Below are 22,255 nucleotides of genomic sequence, written 5' to 3'. Positions count from 1 at the left end.
GAGGTAAAATAGTGGTAAAAATAGATAATACTAATGCTCTATTTTGTGGTAGTGTGGTCGAGCAGTAGGCTTATCCAAGGAGTAGTGTTAAGCATTTGTTGTACATACACATAGACAATAAATGAGGTACACACACTCAGAGACAAATCCAGCCAATAGGTTTTTATATAGAAAAATATCTTTTCTTAGTTTATTTTAAGAACCACAGGTTCAAATTCTACATGTAATAGCTCATTCGAAAGGTATTGCAGGTAAGTACTTTAGGAACTTCAAATCATCAAAATTGCATGTATACTTTTCAAGTTATTCACAAATAGCTGTTTTAAAAGTGGACACTTAGTGCAATTTTCACAGTTCCTAGGGGAGGTAAGTATTTGTTAGTTTTACCAGGTAAGTAAGACACTTACAGGGTTCAGTTCTTGGTCCAAGGTAGCCCACCGTTGGGGGTTCAGAGCAACCCCAAAGTCACCACACCAGCAGCTCCGGGCCGGTCAGGTGCAGAGTTCAAAGTGGTGCCCAAAACACATAGGCTAGAATGGAGAGAAGGGGGGTGCCCCGGTTCCGGTCTGCTTGCAGGTAAGTACCCGCGTCTTCGGAGGGCAGACCAGGGGGGTTTTGTAGGGCACCGGGGGGGGACACAAGCCCACACAGAAATTTCACCCTCAGCAGCGCGGGGGCGGCCGGGTGCAGTGTAGAAACAAGCGTCGGGTTTGTAATGGAAGTCAATGGGAGATCTAGGGATCTCTTCAGCGCTGCAGGCAGGCAAGGGGGGGGTTCCTCGGGGAAACCTCCACTTGGGCAAGGGAGAGGGACTCCTGGGGGTCACTCCTCCAGTGAAAGTCCGGTCCTTCAGGTCCTGGGGGCTGCGGGTGCAGGGTCTCTCCCAGGTGTCGGGACTTTGGATTCAAAAGAGTCGCGGTCAGGGGAAGCCTCGGGATTCCCTCTGCAGGCGGCGCTGTGGGGGCTCAGGGGGGACAGGTTTTTGTACTCACAGTCTTAGAGTAGTCCTGGGGTCCCTCCTGAGGTGTTGGATCGCCACCAGCCGAGTCGGGGTCGCCGGGTGCAGTGTTGCAAGTCTCACGCCTTTTGCGGGGAGCTTGCAGGGTTCTTTAAAGCTGCTGGAAACAAAGTTGCAGCCTTTCTTGGAGCAGGTCCGCTGTCCTCGGGAGTTTCTTGTCTTTTCGAAGCAGGGGCAGTCCTCAGAGGATGTCGAGGTCGCTGGTCCCTTTGGAAGGCGTCGCTGGAGCAGGATCTTTGGAAGGCAGGAGACAGGCCGGTGAGTTTCTGGAGCCAAGGCAGTAGTCGTCTTCTGGTCTTCCTCTGCAGGGGTTTTCAGCTAGGCAGTCCTTCTTCTTGTAGTTGCAGGAATCTAATTTTCTAGGGTCCAGGGTAGCCCTTAAATACTAAATTTAAGGGCGTGTTTTAGGTCCGGGGGGTTAGTAGCCAATGGCTACTAGCCCTGAGGGTGGGTACACCCTCTTTGTGCCTCCTCCCAAGGGGAGGGGGTCACAATCCTAACCCTATTGGGGGAATCCTCCATCTGCAAGATGGAGGATTTCTAAAAGTTAGAGTCACTTCAGCTCAGGACACCTTAGGGGCTGTCCTGACTGGTCAGTGACTCCTCCTTGTTTTTCTCATTATCTTCTCCGGCCTTGCCGCCAAAAGTGGGGCCTGGCCGGAGGGGGCGGGCAACTCCACTAGCTGGAGTGTCCTGCTGGGTTGGCACAAAGGAGGTGAGCCTTTGAGGCTCACCGCCAGGTGTGACAATTCCTGCCTGGGGGAGGTGTTAGCATCTCCACCCAGTGCAGGCTTTGTTACTGGCCTCAGAGTGACAAAGGCACTCTCCCCATGGGGCCAGCAACATGTCTCGGTTTGTGGCAGGCTGCTAAAACTAGTCAGCCTACACAGATAGTCGGTTAAGTTTCAGGGGGCACCTCTAAGGTGCCCTCTGTGGTGTATTTTACAATAAAATGTACACTGGCATCAGTGTGCATTTATTGTGCTGAGAAGTTTGATACCAAACTTCCCAGTTTTCAGTGTAGCCTTTATGGTGCTGTGGAGTTCGTGTTTGACAGACTCCCAGACCATATACTCTTATGGCTACCCTGCACTTACAATGTCTAAGGTTTTGCTTAGACACTGTAGGGGCACAGTGCTCATGCACTGGTACCCTCACCTATGGTATAGTGCACCCTGCCTTAGGGCTGTAAGGCCTGCTAGAGGGGTGTCTTACCTATACTGCATAGGCAGTGAGAGGCTGGCATGGCACCCTGAGGGGAGTGCCATGTCGACTTACTCATTTTGTTCTCACCAGCACACACAGGCTTGTAAGCAGTGTGTCTGTGCTGAGTGAGGGGTCTCTAGGGTGGCATAATACATGCTACAGCCCTTAGAGACCTTCCTTGGCATCAGGGCCCTTGGTATTAGAAGTACCAGTTACAAGGGACTTATCTGAATGCCAGGGTGTGCCAATTGTGGATACAATGGTACATTTTAGGTGAAAGAACACTGGTGCTGGGGCCTGGTTAGCAGGGTCCCAGCACACTTCTCAGTCAAGTCAGCATCAGTATCAGGCAAAAAGTGGGGGGTAACTGCAACAGGGAGCCATTTCTTTACAGTATGTTACTTTTATGACCGCAGTAACTGAGGTTTATCACACAATTGCACTGCAATCAAGCCAGTCAAATATGCCATCTGCTTGTTTAGAAAGACTGTGTGTGTGGTTTGATTAATTTAAGTTATGCCTTAAAAGTGCTCACCTAGTTGTGTGCTTGCTATTGATCTTTGTGTGATCTGCAGGTCACAATTAGAATTCTGGGAAGGTTGACTCAGCCTGTTATCTTTAGGAAGTAGTAAAATAAATAAAGTTTGCATTAGGTGATATGATAATTCTTTAAAATTGTTCTGCATAGTGTCTCTGATAAATGCACCATATAAATACCAGATTAACAATAAATATTATCATTTGTTAATCTTTTAGAGCCATTGATGCGTCACAACAGTTTCCGTCTGTTTGCATGCATGAATCCAGCAACTGATATTGGGAAACGAAATCTCCCCCCTGGAATAAGAAACAGGTACAGTTGTGAAATTTTTGTAAGGTATTATCCAGTGCATGATTCCATTATCGCAGTCATTCAGTCAGTCATTCTCTCCTGCCCACCATTTATCAGATTTTGCAGAATTAAAGTGTTCTGGATTCACCCTCTGGTTGAGTCTGAATTAATCTTTTTCTCCAAGAAAATTGAGAAATTTCCTGACAGAACTTTGAATTGGTTTACTGAAATCAGGAAAGAAACAGCAAGAACCTGTGAGACGTCAAAGACAGTGGCAACAAGCATTAGCAAAGCCGAATGTTCTCTGCAATTCTAAAGCTGTTTGTGTTGTCAATGTCTTTTAGCCATGTGTTATGGCGTGGATGTATGTGATATGGATTGGAATTATGTGGGTTGCATTGGAATTGTCGTACAGTTGTGTGGTATGAAATTGTGTGGTGTTGTGTGGAGCTGTGTGTAGTAGAATTGTGTGGCCTGGTGTGCAATGGAAGTATGTGGATAGTAATTATGTGGTATTGAGTATACTGGAATTATGGCGTTGTGTTGAATTTTGTGACCTGTGGAATTCTGTATTGTGGAATTGTTGTGCACTGGAATTATGTAGATTATGTGAAATTATGTGGCATATAGTTATTATATGTTGGGCGTATTTATGTGGTATTGCGCTTGCACACCCTGAAACAGTAGGAACATCAAAGTCTCAGGAATGACCAAAATACCATCCTCAAACACATCATCTGATGATTCAAATCTAATATTCAGGGGAAAAACTCAAAACGACTTTCTACACGGAGACTAATCAAAAACGTATTGCTATACTACAAGGTTCATCTACTAGCATGTGTTATACAAATGCCCATAACACTTATTAAATTAGCTGTATATACAAAATTGTCGGAACACACCCTTTTTGGCATGGTTAGCCCCCACTTTTTAGCCTGGTATCTGATGTAATTTTGACTGAATGAGCACTGGGTTCAAGCTAACCAGGTCCCCTTACCAGATCTTTCCCCTCAAACTGCACAGTTGTTTCCTCAATGGATAAAACCTTAAGCACCTCTGTAAGCCACTAGTAAATGGTATCCCTCATACCTAGGGCCTGGGGTACTAAGGAGGGTCCCCAAGTGCTGCAGTGTGAATTGTGGCACACTAAGGGATTCCTCACCAAGCACAACAGCCTGCCGTTGCAGGCTGCGTGTCTTGGTGCAGGTAAAAGTGAAAACACGACATGGCGTACAGCTTGTATACCCTGTCCCCTAACAATTCATGCAATATATGAAAGTCACCCCTATAGCAGGCCTTACAGCCATAAGGCAGGGTGCATTATATTATATGTGAGGGCATATCTGCACAAGCAGATTGCCCCAGCTAATGTCTTTGTCGATTCTCAGCAATAGTAAGTAACCAGGGAAGCCATTTTAAATACATGTGCTCGACTCTGGTCACTACGAGTTCCCCCAGCTACATAATGGTTTCACTGACGATAGGAATGTTTGGTATCAAACATTTCATATTGGTGAACCCACATTGATGCCAGTGTTGGATTTACCAATACATTCACCCAGATGGCACCTTAGCGGTGTCTTTGAAAAACTATCAACACCTAGTGTGTTAACTGACTGGTCCTGAGCAGTTCAACCACCTTAGCCACGCATCTGAACCCACCTCCCCCTCCTAAGGTGAGAGCCAGCCCTCTTGGGGTCCAGAGACAAAACTTGGTGGGCTTGTGACACCTCCTCCTGGCAGGATGGACATTCCAGGGCTGAAAGCTTCAAAGGCCCGGACGCCTTTGTAATGCAACCCAGGTCTCTCCAAATGGTAGTAATGACCAATGTCCTTACCCCACTTTTAGCAGCAAAAACACGGGAATATTAGGCTGACAGGAGGTGTACCCATTTCATGCCAGTCCCATCCCTAAGGCGGATGAGCTGAAGTGATCACCACTTTTTAAATTCCTCTATCTTGGTTTGGAAGGAATTCGGCAACTAGTGACAGGGTTATGCCCACTTCCCAATGGAAGTGGTCATAGAAAGGGTGTAGTCACCTAAAGGTAGGCAATCCATTGGCTGCCACCTGGCACTCCCTGTACTGCCTCTAAATTAAGTATTTAGATAGCACCCCTGAACCCTAGAACTCAAATCCTGATGACCTAAGAAGAAAAGGACAGAGAAGAGACGCAGAAGGAGAAGCAGCAGCAGCAGCAGCAGCAGCAGCTGACCTGGTACCAACTCCACCAGCCTGCCTGCACTCCTCGACGAAGTCTGCACCAAAAGATGCTTCGCCCTGCAGCTGAACCTCCAGCAACCTGGGAGGACCGGTTGCCTTAAAAAAAAGACTTAAGTCTCCCCTGAGCAGTGGACCTGCTCCACAATCGACTCTACAGAAAGAACTCCACAACCCCGAGAAACTATAAGAACCCACACCTGAAGACACCACTGAACCTGCCTTCGCTGACCCAAGCAGGAGTGGACCCCCAGCTGTCCAGTACATAGTCTGAGTCCATCATGGTTTCACCCCTCCTGGACTTTCTAAAGTCACCTGCTGCCTCTGAATGCAGGCCCCCTCTCCCTCAGCCTCTGTTGTGAGAAACGATTTAAAGCAACCACTGCCCCTGTCGCCACAAGCCTGATTTGAAGTGGACCCCTGGTGTCAACGACATAGAGTGTACTGTGGTTTCACCCCACCCCACCCCACTCTAGGACAACGCCTACAGCATCAGACCACAGGACCCCACAACCGTGAATGCTCCTGGACTAGGAGACCCAATGCCAAATACACCCTGAATCCGTCCCCCATGAGCCCTGGTGAAGAGGACCAAAGGTGCACCTATGTCCACAAGCACCCCACATTTGTGATCTACCTGTTGGTTGTACCCGACTGGCCCCTCAGCCAAAGCCTGTAACTCAAATCCACAGAGACCAATCCCCATTGAAATATATTGGGCACCGAACGCTGTACTGCTCCTCTACACCCGGCTGCCCCAGTGCTGCCCGAAGTGACCTGTTGTTGTGGTCCTGGTCCTTGCCCAGTACTCACCATAGGTCTATAAGATTGGTCCAGAGATTCGTCATAAAGTGCTTGTTTGCTGAATGTGTTTTCCTTCTATAGGTTAACATTGAAGAACTCAACAAAAAAAAAATTGCCAAGTGAAACGTGTTGATTTCTGTAAGTGAAAAGAATTTATGCTTAGAAACATATTTACCTTATGACTAAGTTCTTGGGTTTAAAATTAATGTAAAAAAAATGTTATTTTACTAAATTGGTTTCCGATTTATTCTTTGAGCCTGTCTTTCATTTAGTGCCTCTCTTGAGTACAACAAATGCATTGCACTACCCTCGGATAAGCCTAACTGCTTGCCCACACTATCACAAAATCAGTACTGTCTACTTTTGCTTCCGCAAACCAATTGATGATCCAGTGGACTCTCTGCACAGTGTACTTCTTTTTAGTGCACTGTGTAGAGAGCCAGCTTCCTACAGAATATAGCACAATTCACTTAATGTTTGAGAGGTAACCTGTGATCAGTGTGAGACCCAAAGCCCTATGTGTCTGATGATAAACAATCGAGAAGAAACGTGCAGTGTGTATTTTAAGTTGCAGTAAAGAAACTGGTTACACAGTGGTTCAGTCATTCTGGATGCAAAACAGCTCAGTAAATGGTTGTTTATAACAAGCATAAACACAATGTGTATGTTTAATATTTGTGGATGCCAGATATAAATAGTAAAAATACATTTCCCCTACCAAGCTCCACTCCCACTTGCATGAAGCCTTGGAATGCAGATTGCAGGTCATCCTGTTGGGAGGGGTGTGTTAACACCCCTGCCGGAGCAGACTTTGTTCCTGTCTGCCTGAGAGCAAATGCTCTCACCCTTGGGAGTCGGAAACCTGTCTCGTGGTGACAGGCTTGTTAGAATTAGCCAGTACACAGATAGATGGTAGGTGCCTTCTTGGTGCATGTATTAATAAATCCATCACTGGCTTCTGTAAGGCTTTATTAATACGAGATGCTTGACACCAAACATCCTTATTTTCAGTGAAGCCATCATTTAGCTGGGTAGCTCACATTGACCAGTGTCCAGCACATATACGTAAAATGGCTTCCCTGTTCACTCACTATCACTAAGAATCAACAACAACATAGCATATTTGCTCTTAGAGATATGTCCTCACATGTAATATACCCTGCCTTAGGATTGTAAGGCCTGACTTGCATATATTGCTTGGATTGTTAATAGACATGGCACACCGGCTGTGTGCCATTTCGTGTTATCACTTTTAGATACACTAAGACGCACAGCCTGCAATGGTAGCCTGCGTGGGTAGGGGGAGGGGTCCCTGGGGGTGGCACAAAACATGCTTCAGCCCTTGGGGACCATCTTTGGTACCTATGCCCTAGGTATCTGCGGTGCCATTTAGTTGGAACATACAGGGGTGCCAAAGGTATTGTACAGCTACAGGAAAGATCTGACTCTGGGGTCTTGGATAACAGGATGCCAGTGCACTTTTAGTCTAATTGCATGTACAAGGCAAAAAGTGGGGTTGACTATGTCAAAAAAGGGGCACTTTAGTACACTCGGCCCTGGTCAGTGTGAGTTATCCAGCTGCAAAATGGCTTCAGTGAAACTTCTGGTGTTTGGTATCAAACATCTCATCTTAAAAAATCCATACTGATGCCCGTATTGAATTTATTATGACATGCACCCAGAGGGCACCTTATAGGTGCCAACTGAAAACCTACTAGTCCTCTAGTGTGTTGGCTGACCGGTTTTGACCAGGCTGCCACCACAGACTGGTTTCTGATCCCCTGTAGGCGAGAGCTCACACTCTTAGAGGCCAGAAACAATGCCTCCTCTGGAGGAAGGTGTTCACACCCCCTCAAGCCGGATGGCTAGTGAATCTGCATGCCAAGGCCAGAGAAGTCCAAGCCCTTGCCCCCTTTTAGTATGCAACCTCTGCTTCTCTTAGACCTGTTGAGCTACCAGGTTAGCCACACCTAATGTGGGCTTCTGGATGTGCTCCACGAAGGAAGGGTTCCACCATCTTGTTTTTTATGAAATCAGTAATTCTGGGACAGGGTTATGCCTACTCCCCACAGGAAGTGGTCCTAGTGAGAGTGTAGTCACCCCAGAAGTAAGTAGCTGACCATCAGCTCCACTGATGCAGCAGCCACCGAGGAAGAGGTCGCCGTGCTCCAGGAGATCAGATCTGTCCCCCCCCACCAGGTGAGAAGTCGCCAGGACCCACCGAAGCTGTCCTGCACTGATACCTAGAGAACCTAACCCATTGCAGAAACCAAAGCTTGTGCAGCGAAGTCTGACCAGCTGACCACGGATGTGATCATCGCAGAGGCTAGCAACCTTTTGCCAGGCCTAAACCTTTCTTTTGAATACATTTAGGTCACCCCTAAGGTAGGACCTAAGCAGCCCACAAGGTAGGGTGCATTGTATTTAATAAGTGAAACTTAAACTTCTTAATTTTACATGTCCTGATAGTAAAAAACTACGAAATGTGTTTTTCACTACTGTGTGGCCTACCTCTTCCATAGGATAGAATTGTATTAATGTACTACATTTAATAAGTGCTAACGTTTGATTGGGAACAGGTAAAATTGACATGTTTGGTCTCTGAATCGTAATTGAAAAGTCTCTTTAATGGTGAAGTTGAATTTTAAACTAACATTTTTTAAATGCCACTTTTAGAAAGTTGACTTTTCCAGCACAAACATTTCTGAGGCCTTCTAGGAGTTTCTAGCTGCCTGTGCTTGTTAATGGCTCCACCAATAACAAAGTGTATTTGGCCTTTGAAAATACACAATAGGATTTGAGTGTAGGCACTTGCCACTAGCACACACAAAGAAACCAAACACTAGAATTTTGTCAACCAATACTTCTTGGAGCTTTGGCAGATTTATGGGAAATACTTTTTAGAACCAGATGTGGGGTAGCCTAGAAGATTCACCCCTTCTGTGACAGGCACCAGGTATAGATATTGCACCTCCTGAGCCACTCTTCAGTACACTCGTGGACCCGTGAGCATTACAGGAGGAGACCTGCCTTGCTCCCCAGAGGAATGCTTAAGGCCTGTCCTCCTTTCAGCGAAGGAAGACTGGACCTTCTTCCTTCATTCCAGGCTTCCTGAGTGACTCCAGTGGTCAGTTGACTGACCGCATTTTATGGGCTACAGGGACACAACAAGGTCCAGCTGTCTCTCTGCAACTTCCCAGCTGGCATGCTGTAACTGGACCTACAACTGAACCTACCTGAGCCCTGTTGGCCTCTGCTTTATTAAGTTCCTGCCCCCCAAGAGGTACCGCCCCTGGTCCTGGACCTTTGGCTGTCATCGGAGTCAACTCCTCTACAAGTGGAGGATAAATTCTGAAGGTCTGGACTTTTCGTTCCCAACTCTGAAAAATGTACTTTTTCATCATGACTAACCTGGTCTTTGTATCTGACCCGTGCTTGATCACGGTGGGTCTGCACTTGCGATTTTCCCCTGGTCTTGGGGGACCAGATGATGCTTAAAGCTTTTAGTTGCTATTTTAACCTGATGCTTTGAAATTACATAAGACCAATTCTCTGATTGGATTTTAGTTATTAAAATGTAATATTTTTCTAAATTAGTTTAGAATTTTCTTGTGCTGTTTTGAATTTAATACTGTTTGTGTGCTGCCTAAATACTTAACACAGTGCCTTTAAGTTAAGCCTTACTGTTTTTGTATCAAGATAATAGAGGGTTAGGCACAGGTTAATATAGTGGCTTCTGTGGTTTACCGTGACAAAGATTGTAGAGGATCTCTTTTGTTTTCCGTAAGCACCTAAAAACCTGGCTATTTCCACTTTAGGGGTGTCTAATCACAGAAGTTTTCTTGCATTGGTTCTAGTGTTGGGATGTCCCTTTGGGGATGAAGTGTGTGAGGGCTTTATAAATAAAAGAAAATAAAAATAAATAAAATTGTGGTTGTTTTCACTCTTTGCAGGAAAGTACCCCTTTTGGACATTGCCACCTCCACTTTTTGCTCTCTGGTACTGAGGTTTTTTAACTAAGGCGCACAGGATTTCTGCTACTCGGATCTCTAGTTCCAGTGTTCTTTCCCTAAACAAAGTTAAAGGCCTAATTGTACACAAATGGCACTCACTCTTGCACCTCTGAGTTCCTGGTATATGGTACTCCTGGTACCTAGGGCCTGAGTACTAGAGAGGGTCCCTAAGGGCTGCAGCATGTATTGTACCACCCTAAGGGACTCCCCTACAAACTGCACACAGCCTGCCATTGCAGACTGCGTGTCCTGTTGCAAGCCATGAGTGAAAATACGACATGGCATACATATTGTGTGCCATACCCCAATCACTTCATCTTAATATATGCAAGTCACCTTTACATCAGGCTTTAGAGCCTTAAGACCGGGTGCATTATATTTGATGCGAGGACATATCTTCTTTAGTATATATGCCCAAGTGATGTACAGGTCAATTACTTAGACATTAGAAGTGAACAGGGAAGCCACCTTAAGGTATGAACTGGGTACTAGTCAACACAGGTTACCCATCTACATAATGGCTTCACTGAAACCAATATTGTTTGGTATCTTAAATCCGGACTGATGCCTGCCTTGGATTTATTATGACATGCACCCAGAGTGCACCTTAGAGGGGTCCCCTGAAAACTATTCTAGTGTGACTAGTACTGACCAGTCTGCCACCACAGACCTGTTTCTGACCACCTAGAGGTGAGCCTGGGCTCTCAGAGGCCATAATTGGGCCTGCTCTGGAGGAAGCTGTTTTCACCACATCCAGCAGGATGGCTAGTAAATCTGCATACCAAGGCCAGGGAGTTAAGACCCTGCTGCTTTTGGGTGTGAGACCCCAGCTTCCTCCAGACCTGGGAGTTGACACTTCCTGTCCTGAGGCCCATCTGGCAGCAGGATAGGTGGGAAATTAGCTATGCTTGTATGCATGGTTCACTACCAGGGTAGTCACACCCCAAAGATGGGCAGCCTGTTGTGCTCCTTGAAAGAAGGTTCCGCCCTCTTATACTCCTACTTTACTCTTCCCCAAACACCCCTAAATTCAGTATTTAGGCAGCCCCCGGACACCACAAAAACTAATCTGTCTAACAGAAGAAGTGAGAACTGCAGACTGCTGTTGGACTTTCGGTGCCAGTTTCTGCCTACCACCTCCTGTCCTGACAATCGCGACAGCCCAACTCATCCTGCAGCTGTGCATCCTAAACAAGCCTTGAGGGATTTCGAACACTTAGCCAAGCTGTCAGCATCTCCCTTGAAGTGAAGGAGCCACTTACCTGCAGCTTGCAGGAACCAACTGCAATATCCGGTTCACTGTTCTGCTCACCAGAGTCCACCATTGCAGCTGCCAGCCAGGAGGAGGGCACAAAGCTCCAGTTTGAGCATCCCGTCTCCCCACCAAGTGAGAAGAGCCCAGGACCTACCAGAGCTGTCCTGCACCAATACTCAGGGTACTGGACTACTTGCAATAGCCAACGCTTATTTGAGTCAAGACCGGACTCCAACTATGAGACCAGAAAGGAGCCGAAGAGTGATGTCAGCATCACGAAGGCCATCAAAGTGTGTGTTCTGGCTGCCTTTTTTTTGTCCTTTTTTTGCAGGTCCAACCGAGAACTTTGGAGAAGCAGGAGCACCTGACTATCAAAACCTGTTGCACACGAGCTCCACTGCCCTGTCCATGACAACTGATGGTATTCCCTTGCTTCCAGGACCCCCACTGACCAATCCCCCCCATTGGGAGCTCCCGGACTTATCTCCAAGTACCCCTCTGCAGCCTGTTTCTGGGTGGTCCCCCTCCTCACCAGTTGTTCAGAGCGCGAGGCACCCGACTCATCCAGCACCACTGCACCAGGATGCCCCAGGGCAGGTACAACTGTTCTACAAGTGTTGTAAGTGATCATGCTTCCCTAGCACCTTACAACCGACAGGGGACCCCCGAGAACTGACTGCATGGGCTCCATTCCAGGAAAGGTACTTTTAAGTCTTTAATGCGTAAAAGTGCATTTTAGTAAAATTTCTACTTACTTGCAAATTGATCTACAGCAACAGTGCTTACCTTTGAAGTTTTTTCTGTTGAAATATAATATAAGAAGTATCTACGTGTTTGAAGGCATGTGTAGCTGTAGATACACATGCTTTGCATAAGTCCACCCTCTAGTGTTGGCTCGGAGTACTACAAGTTATTTTTCTTTGAAGAATCTTTTCAAATTCACAAGATCGAGTGACTCCTCCTCTCAGTGACTGTGCGCATAGACATCGAGTCCTTTGTTAGGTCATTTTCTCTCCGCCATAGGTTTCCTCTTACTCCAGTGAATCTCGGTTTGGTATCTTTCAAACTTTAAATCCAATCTTTTTGTCAGTGGGTGTAGGAAGTTGGCTCTGTATGCACTATTTCAAAGTAAGGAATAGTATGCACAGAGTCCAAGGGTTCCCCTTAGAGGTAAGATAGTGGCAAAAAGAGATAATTCTAATGCTCTATTTTGTGGTCGAGCAGTAGGCTTATCAAAGGAGTAGTGTTAAGCATTTGTTGTACAGACACAAGCAATAAATGAGGAACACACACTCGGAGACAATTCCAGGCCAATAGGTTTTTGTATAGAAAAATATCTTTGCTTAGTTTATTTTAAGAACCACAGGTTCAAATTTTACATGTAATACTTCAAATGAAAGGTATTGCAGGTAGGAACTTTATGAACTTTGAATAATCAAAATAGCATATACACTTTTCAAATAAATCACATATAGCTATTTTAAAACTAGACAGTGCAATTTTCAACAGTTCCTGGGGGGGGAGTAAGAGTTGGTTAGTTTTTGCATGTAAGTAAACCACCTACGGGGTTCAAGTTTGGGTCCAAGGTAGCCCACCGTTGGGGGTTCAGAGCAACCCCAAAGTTACCACACCAGCAGCTCAGGGCCGGTCAGGTGCAGAGGTCAAAGTAGTGCCCAAAACGCATAGGCTTCAATGGAGAAGGAGGTGCCCTGGTTCCAGTCTGCCAGCAGGTAAGTACCCGCATCTTCCGAGGGCAGACCAGGGGGGTTTTGTAGGGCACCTGGGGGGGACACAAGTTAGCACAGAAAGTACACCCTCAGCAGCACGGGGGCGGCCGGGTGCAGTGTGCAAACACACGTCGGGTTTCCAATAGATTTCAATGGGAGACCAAGGGGTTTCTTCAGTGATGCAGGCAAGGGGGGGGCTCCTCGGGGTAGCCACTACCTTGGCAAGGGAGAGGGCCTCCTGGGGGTCACTCCTGCACTGGAGTTCCGATCTTTCAGGTCCTGGGGGCTGCGGGTGCAGGGTCTTTCCCAGGCATCAGGATCTGGGAGTCAGGCAGTCGCGGTCAGGGGGAGCCTCGGGATTACCTCTGCAGGCGTCGCTGTGGGGGCTCTCGGGGGACAACTCTGGCTACTCACGGTTTCGCAGTTGCCGGGGAGTCCTCCCTGAAGTGTTGTTTCTCCACAAGTCGAGCAGGGGGCCTCGGGTGCAGAGTAGCAAGTCTCACGCTTCCGGCGGGAAACGCAGTTGTTTTAAAGTTGCTCCTTTGAAACAAAGTGGCAGTCTTGGGTGAACAGAGCCGCTGTCCTCTGGAGTGTCTTGGTCCTTCTAGAGCAGGGCAGTCCTCTGAAGATTCAGAGGACGCTGGTCCCTGGGGAAAGCGTCGCTGGAGCATTGTCTTTAGAAGTGGGGAGACAGGCCGATAGAGCTGGGGCCAAAGCAGTTGGTGTCTCCGTCTTCTCTGCAGGGTTTTTCAGCTTAGCAGTCCTCTTCTTCTTAGGTTGCAGGAATCTGGTTTCCTAGGTTCTGGGGATCCCCTAAATACTGAATTTAGGGGTGCGTTTAGGTCTAGTGGGTTAGTAGCCAATGGCTACTAGCCTTGAGGGTGGCTACACCCTCTTTGTGCCTCCTCCCTGAGGGGAGGGGGGCACATCCCTAATCCTATTGGGGGAATCCTCCATCTGCAAGATGGAGGATTTCTAAAAGTCAGAGTCACCTCCGCTCAGGACACCTTAGGGGCTGTCCTGACTGGCCAGTGACTCATTGTTTTTCTCATTATCTCCTCCGGCCTTGCCGCCAAAAGTGGGGCCGTGGCCAGAGGGGGCGGGCAACTCCACTAGCTGGAATGCCCTGGGGCTTTGTAACACGAAGCCTGAGCCTTTGAGGCTCACTGCTAGGTGTTACTGTTCCTGCAGGGGGGAGGTGTGAAGCACCTCCACCCAGAGCAGGCTTTTGTTTCTGTCGCCAGAGAGCACAAAGGCCCTCACCACATGGGGTCAGAAACTCGTCTCTCAGCAGCAGGCTGGCAGAGACCAGTCAGTCCTGCACTGAACAATTGGGTAAAATACAGGGTCATCTCTAAGATGCACTCTGTGTGCATTTTTTAACAAATCCAACACTGGCATCAGTGTGGGTTTATTATTCTGAGAAGTTTGATACTAAACTTCCCATTATTCAGTGTAGCCATTATGGAGCTGTGGAGTTCGTTTTTGACAGACTCCCAGACTATATACTCTTATGGCTACCTTGCACTTACAATGTCTAAGGTTTTGCTTGGACACTGTAGGGGCATAGTGCTCATGCACCTATGCCCTCACCTGTGGTATAGTGCACCCTGCCTTAGGGCTGTAAGGCCTGCTAGAGGGGTGACTTATCTATGCCATAGGCAGTGTGAGGTTGGCATGGCACCCTGAGGGGAGTGCCATGTCGACTTAGTCATTTTCTCCCCACCAGCACACACAAGCTGGCAAGCAGTGTGTCTGTGCTGAGTGAGGGGTCCCTAGGGTGGCATAAGACATGCTGCAGCCCTCAGACACCTTCCCTGGCACCAGGGCCCTTGGTACCAGGGGTACCAGGGGTACCAGTTACAAGGGACTTACCTGGGTGCCAGGTTTGTGCCAGGTTTGTGCCAATTGTGGAGACAATGGTACATTTTAGGTGAAAGAACACTGGCGCTGGGGCCTGGCTAGCAGAGTCCCAGCACACTTCAGTCAAGCCAGCATCAGTATCAGGCAAAAAGTGGGGGGTAACTGCAACAGGGAGCATTTTCTTTACAGTGGCTGTATAGTTTCTGATTCTGTATTCATTAGTTTTACTAGTCGATCAGAATTTAATCGTCTCGGTTGATTTAAAACTCTTAGGGACGTCCACGCCCTTCTTGGGCCTACGGAGGAACGTACTCCCTTTCGGTTCTGCCTTTGGTGTCACTCAGAGTTTCCATACATGGATCAAGACTTGGTGTGTAATTTGTTGTCTGTCCCTGGAACACAAAGAAGTGGACCTGCGACGCCTGTCGGTCTTTTCAATCTTAAAAGACCTTTTGGGACCGAATAGTGTGTCCTTTAGAAATGGCAGTGAAAATAAGATGACACACCCAACGTCTTCGGAGAAGAGTACATACAGGAAGAAGTTGGACACCAGGCAGCACTTTCAGTTTGAGAATCAGTCAGACCAAGAGTCGGATGTCGAGTCAATCCATCCTGACTGCGCAGTACCTGAGTAAACCAGCAACATTGCAACAAATAAAGGCTTTTAAAAAGACTTCGAAATTGGTTGTAGGTCCTCCACTGCCCTCGGACCATGGTTTGATCCATAAAATACATTTGGATAACCCACCCTTCAGTTCGGCACTGAAATTAATAAAGACAAAAATGCCTTTGGCACCGACCAAGCAGGCATCCACATCCTAATCTGTTTTGGGATTGAGTCGAAAATTGGAAACGTCATTTTGGAGCAGAAGAAACTGTTGCCATCTACTTTGGAGCTGACTTTTTTTCGTTTTGAAAAAAGCATTCCATCTCAGAGTTTGGAGCCGAAAACTATAGTGGGTAAAGATTTTACAGTTTCCTATGAGGAGCCATCTTCTGCAGAGCCTGTCTTCGAAGTGATGGGCGCTAGACTGTGCAAAATTCACATACAAAAAGTAACAGGAAGACACATGGCTTCTCCTATTCCACTCTAAAGAAGACTTAAATTCCAAAAAACGATGGACACTGTGCCTCCCCCTAAAGAATTCTCCAAAGAAAAACACAAGACTCCAGAACAACCTCTACCTTCACCACATCATTCTTCTGTACTTCCCTCTACTCCACCACAATCACCTACATCCTTTATTCACCCACAATTTTCTCCACATGCATTATCATCACCTCATAGAGATTATTTAAGTGATGTTCCACAAGGTGTGGATCCATGGGATCTATACGATCCATATCCCATTCTCCCTAAAGACCCTGACCTTTATCCAGCAAAGCCTTCTCCCCCTGAGGATACGACTATATACAACCAAGTTATTGCAAGAGCAGCAGCGTATCATAATGTGCAAATGCATACAGATCCAAACGAAGAGGATTTTCTCTTTGACACACTAAGCAACACACAGTCTCAATTTCTACCCATGCTACCAGGCATGCTCCGACATGCTAATGACATATTTCAATAACTTGTTAGGACAAGAATTATCACACAAAGGGTAAACAAGAAAAATAAAGCTGCATCCTCAGATCCAACTTTCTTTAAAACGCAACTACCACCAGACCCTATAGTGGTAAGTGCAGCACAAAAGAAGGCTAACAGTCCACCGGGATGCTCTTCCTCCAGATAAGGAGAAAAAAAACAGGACGCAGCAGGCAAAAGAGTAGTTGCTCAAGCTGTAAATCATTGGTGAATTGCAAATTCTCAAGCACTTCTAGTGAGGTATGACCATGCTCACTGTGATGAGATGGAGGGGTTATTGCAGCACCTTCCACAGGATTATCAAAATAGAGGGCAAGAGATAGTTGCAGAAGGACAAGTCATCTCCAATAATTCCACCAGATGTGCCATTGATTCTGCTGACACAGCAGCATGTGGTGTGTACACAAACGTTCTTATAAGAAGGCATGCGTGGTTAAGGTGTTCAGGATTTAAACCAGAGATTCAACAAGCAGTCTTGAACATGCCTTTTGACAGAGAGCATTTATTTGGCCTAGAGGTAAATACCACTATAGAAAAAATAAAAATAAGCATTTGCCATGCAATGGGTCTTGCTTTTTCTTGAGTTGGAGCTATTGGCATTATGAATTCATAACGCCGCATTTCTTGCTGCATAAATTGGTCAACCCTGCCTCATCATTTGGTCTTTTCCTGCCACATGATTCCAGTGGCCCTGCATATCTGCAGCCAAAAATGAAAATGTTGCTGTAAGGAAATGCCTCCTTGGCATGGTTGCCCCCTGACTTTTTGCCTTGGCTGATGCTATGTTTACAATTGAAAGTGTGCTGAGGCCTGCTAACCAGGCCCCAGCACCAGTGTTCTTTCCCTAACCTGTACTTTTGTATCCACAATTGGCAGACCCTGGCATCCAGATAAGTCCCTTGTAACTGGTACTTCTAGTACCAAGGGCCCTGATGCCAAGGAGGGTCTCTAAGGGCTGCAGCATGTCTTATGCCACCCTGGAGACCTCTCACTCAGCACACACACTGCTTGCCAGCTTGTGTGTGCTAGTGAGGACAAAACGAGTAAGTCGACATGGCACTCCCCTCAGGGTGCCATGCCAGCCTCTCACTGCCTATGCAGTATAGGTAAGACACCCCTCTAGCAGGCCTTACAGCCCTAAGGCAGGGTGCACTATACCATAGGTGAGGGTACCAGTGCATGAGCATGGTACCCCTACAGTGTCTAAACAAAACCTTAGACATTGTAAGTGCAGGGTAGCCATAAGAGTATATGGTCTGGGAGTCTGTCAAACACGAACTCCACAGCACCATAATGGCTACACTGAAAACTGGGAAGTTTGGTATCAAACTTCTCAGCACAATAAATGCACACTGATGCCAGTGTACATTTTATTGTAAAATACACCCCAGAGGGCACCTTAGAGGTGCCCCCTGAAACTTAACCGACTATCTGTGTAGGCTGACTAGTTTTAGCAGCCTGCCACAAACCGAGACATGTTGCTGGCCCCATGGGGAGAGTGCCTTTGTCACTCTGAGGCCAGTAACAAAGCCTGCACTGGGTGGAGATGCTAACACCTCCCCCAGGCAGGAATTGTCACACCTGGCGGTGAGCCTCAAAGGCTCACCTCCTTTGTGCCAACCCAGCAGGACACTCCAGCTAGTGGAGTTGCCCGCCCCCTCCGGCCAGGCCCCACTTTTGGCGGCAAGGCCGGAGAAAATAATGAGAAAAACAAGGAGGAGTCACTGGCCAGTCAGGACAGCCCCTAAGGTGTCCTGAGCTGAAGTGACTCTAACTTTTAGAAATCCTCCATCTTGCAGATGGAGGATTCCCCCAATAGGGTTAGGATTGTGACCCCCTCCCCTTGGGAGGAGGCACAAAGAGGGTGTACCCACCCTCAGGGCTAGTAGCCATTGGCTACTAACCCCCCAGACCTAAACACGCCCTTAAATTTAGTATTTAAGGGCTACCCTGAACCCTAGAAAATTAGATTCCTGCAACTACAAGAAGAAGGACTGCCTAGCTGAAAACCCCTGCAGAGGAAGACCAGAAGACGACAACTGCCTTGGCTCCAGAAACTCACCGGCCTGTCTCCTGCCTTCCAAAGATCCTGCTCCAGCGACGCCTTCCAAAGGGACCAGCGACCTCGACATCCTCTGAGGACTGCCCCTGCTTCGAAAAGACAAGAAACTCCCGAGGACAGCGGACCTGCTCCAAGAAAGGCTGCAACTTTGTTTCCAGCAGCCTTGAAAGAACCCTGCAAGCTCCCCGCAAGAAGCGTGAGACTTGCAACACTGCACCCGGCGACCCCAACTCGGCTGGTGGAGATCCAACACCTCAGGAGGGACCCCAGGACTACTCTGATACTGTGAGTACCAAAACCTGTCCCCCCTGAGCCCCCACAGCGCCGCCTGCAGAGGGAATCCCGAGGCTTCCCCTGACCGCGACTCTTTGAATCCAAAGTCCCGACGCCTGGGAGAGACCCTGCACCCGCAGCCCCCAGGACATGAAGGACCGGACTTTCACTGGAGAAGTGACCCCCAGGAGTCCCTCTCCCTTGCCCAAGTGGAGGTTTCCCCGAGGAATCCCCCCCTTGCCTGCCTGCAGCGCTGAAGAGATCCCGAGATCTCTCATAGACTAACATTGCGAACCCGACGCCTGTTTCTACACTGCACCCGGCCGCCCCCGCGCTGCTGAGGGTGAAATTTCTGTGTGGGCTTGTGTCCCCCCCGGTGCCCTACAAAACCCCCCTGGTCTGCCCTCCGAAGACGCGGGTACTTACCTGCAAGCAGACCGGAACCGGGGCACCCCCTTCTCTCCATTCTAGCCTATGTGTTTTGGGCACCACTTTGAACTCTGCACCTGACCGGCCCTGAGCTGCTGGTGTGGTGACTTTGGGGTTGCTCTGAACCCCCAACGGTGGGCTACCTTGGACCAAGAACTGAACCCTGTAAGTGTCTTACTTACCTGTTAAAACTAACAAAAACTTACCTCCCCCAGGCACTGTGAAAATTGCACTAAGTGTCCACTTTTAAAGTAGCTATTTGTCAATAACTTGAAAAGTATACATGCAATTGAAATGATTCAAAGTTCCTAATGTACTTACCTGCAATACCTTTCAAACAAGATATTACATGTTAAATTTGAACCTGTGGTTCTTAAAATAAACTAAGAAAAGATATTTTTCTATACCAAAAAACCTATTGGCTGGATTTGTCTCGGAGTGTGTGTACCTCATTTATTGTCTATGTGTATGTACAACAAATGCTTAACACTACTCCTTGGATAAGCCTACTGCTCGACCACACTACCACAAAATAGAGCATTAGTATTATCTCTTTTTACCACTATTTTACCTCTAAGGGGAACCCTTGGACTCTGTGCATGCTATTCCTTACTTTGAAATAGCACATACAGAGCCAACTTCCTACAGTTGCCATTTAGCATCCTAATTTAAATCTGCCATGCTAATTCTACTGGTATACCACTTTCACCACCCCACCATCAGAGTTTCTGGCTGGCTGACACAATTCCCTGAAAGAGACATAAGACAGCCACAAGTGATGGGTGTGGTTAAAAGCCCACAGATTAACAAGTCGGAAAGTGCTTGTGCTCTCGACCTATAAATGAACACTTCCAGTTCTTAAAGCACATATCAACCGGTTTTGCCTAGCTATGCTGTGAGTCTGCACAGGTATTAGCCTGGCATTGGTGATTATAGGCAAGTAAAATCACTCAAAAGTACCTAATTTCTGTATCCTTTGGAAGTTGTTTACCAAGAGCGGCCAATAGTGCGGACATGGGAACTTCTAATCTCTTCTCGTCTGTGTGCTGTCACTTGTACTACATATAGGTCCTACGAAAGCATCCTGTCACAATCCCAAACAGAAAACACCATTAATTTTAAAAAAATCTCTAATTTATAGACTGACTTTCTGGATATTTACTAATATGTAAGAGCCGTGGATTTCACGTTAAATTTGTAATGTGTGTGTGTGTATATATATAAGGATAAAATATATGTTCGATGGCATCTGTCGCTGTAGATACACATGGTCTGCATAGCTCGCCATCTGGTGTTGGGTCGGAGTGTTACAAGTTGTTTTTCTTCGAAGAAGTGTTTTCGAGTCACTGGACCGAGTGACTCCTCCTTCTGTGCTCATTGCGCATGGGCGTCGACTCCATCTTCGATTGTTTTCTTTCCGCCATCGGGTTCGGACGTGTTCCTGTCGCTCCGAGTTTCGGAACGGAAAGATAGCTGAAAACGGAAGATTTTCGACGGTATCGTTGCGATCCGGTTCGAGATAAACACATACGACGACTGTAAAGAAATAGCTCCCTGTTGCAGTTACCCCCCACTTTTTGCCTGATACTGATGCTGACTTGACTGAGAAGAGTGCTGGGACCCTGCTAACCAGGCCCCAGCACCAGTGTTCCTTCACCTAAAATGTACCATTGTATCCACAATTGGCACACCCTGGCATTCAGATAAGTCCCTTGTAACTGGTACTTCTAGTACCAAGGGCCCTGATGCCAAGGAAGGTCTCTAAGGGCTGCAGCATGTCTTATGCCACCCTAGAGACCCCTCACTCAGCACAGACACACTGCTTACAAGCCTGTGTGTGCTAGTGAGAACAAAATGAGTAAGTCGACATGGCACTCCCCTCAGGGTGCCATGCCAGCCTCTCACTGCCTATGCAGTATAGGTAAGACACCCCTCTAGCAGGCCTTACAGCCCTAAGGCAGGGTGCACTATACCATAGGTGAGGGTACCAGTGCATGAGCATGGTACCCCTACAGTGTCTAAACAAAACCTTAGACATTGTAAGTGCAGGGTAGCCATAAGAGTATATGGTCTGGGAGTCTGTCAAACACGAACTCCACAGCACCATAATGGCTACACTGAAAACTGGGAAGTTTGGTATCAAACTTCTCAGCACAATAAATGCACACTGATGCCAGTGTACATTTTATTGCAAAACACACCCCAGAGGGCACCTTAGAGGTGCCCCCTGAAACTTAACCGACTGTCTGTGTAGGCTGACTAGTTCCAGCAGCCTGCCACACCAGAGACATGTTGCTGGCCCCATGGGGAGAGTGCCTTTGTCACTCTGAGGCCAGTAACAAAGCCTGCACTGGGTGGAGATGCTAACACCTCCCCCAGGCAGGAGCTGTGACACCTGGCGGTGAGCCTCAAAGGCTCACCCCTTTGTCACAGCCCAGCAGGGCACTCCAGCTTAGTGGAGTTGCCCGCCCCCTCCGGCCACGGCCCCCACTTTTGGCGGCAAGGCTGGAGGGAACAAAGAAAGCTACAAGGAGGAGTCACTGGCCAGTCAGGACAGCCCCTAAGGTGTCCTGAGCTGAGGTGACTCTGACTTTTAGAAATCCTCCATCTTGCAGATGGAGGATTCCCCCAATAGGGTTAGGATTGTGACCCCCTCCCCTTGGGAGGAGGCACAAAGAGGGTGTACCCACCCTCAGGGCTAATAGCCATTGGCTACTAACCCCCCAGACCTAAACACGCCCTTAAATTTAGTATTTAAGGGCTACCCTGAACCCTAGAAAATTAGATTCCTGCAACTACAAGAAGAAGGACTGCCTAGCTGAAAACCCCTGCAGAGGAAGACCAGAAGACGACAACTGCCTTGGCTCCAGAAACTCACCGGCCTGTCTCCTGCCTTCCAAAGATCCTGCTCCAGCGACGCCTTCCAAAGGGACCAGCGACCTCGACATCCTCTGAGGACTGC

General features: G+C 47.6%; 1 protein-coding gene across 1 annotated transcript in view; it reads left to right on the top strand.

The window, feature by feature from the left end:
• The window catches only part of MDN1 (midasin AAA ATPase 1), a 1,740,009-nt gene that overhangs the window by 313,680 nt on the left and 1,404,074 nt on the right, over positions 1–22,255 (top strand). Inside the window, exon 19 of the mRNA XM_069235499.1 lies at positions 2,981–3,077. Coding sequence (XP_069091600.1) covers positions 2,981–3,077 — 97 coding nt within the window. The remainder of the gene's footprint in view (positions 1–2,980; positions 3,078–22,255) is intronic.

This window comes from Pleurodeles waltl, chromosome 5 (assembly GCF_031143425.1).
Source record: "Pleurodeles waltl isolate 20211129_DDA chromosome 5, aPleWal1.hap1.20221129, whole genome shotgun sequence".
Lineage (NCBI taxonomy): Eukaryota > Metazoa > Chordata > Amphibia > Caudata > Salamandridae > Pleurodeles > Pleurodeles waltl.
The sequence above is the reverse complement of the archived record's forward strand: the minus strand, read 5'-3'. Positions and strand labels throughout refer to the sequence as shown.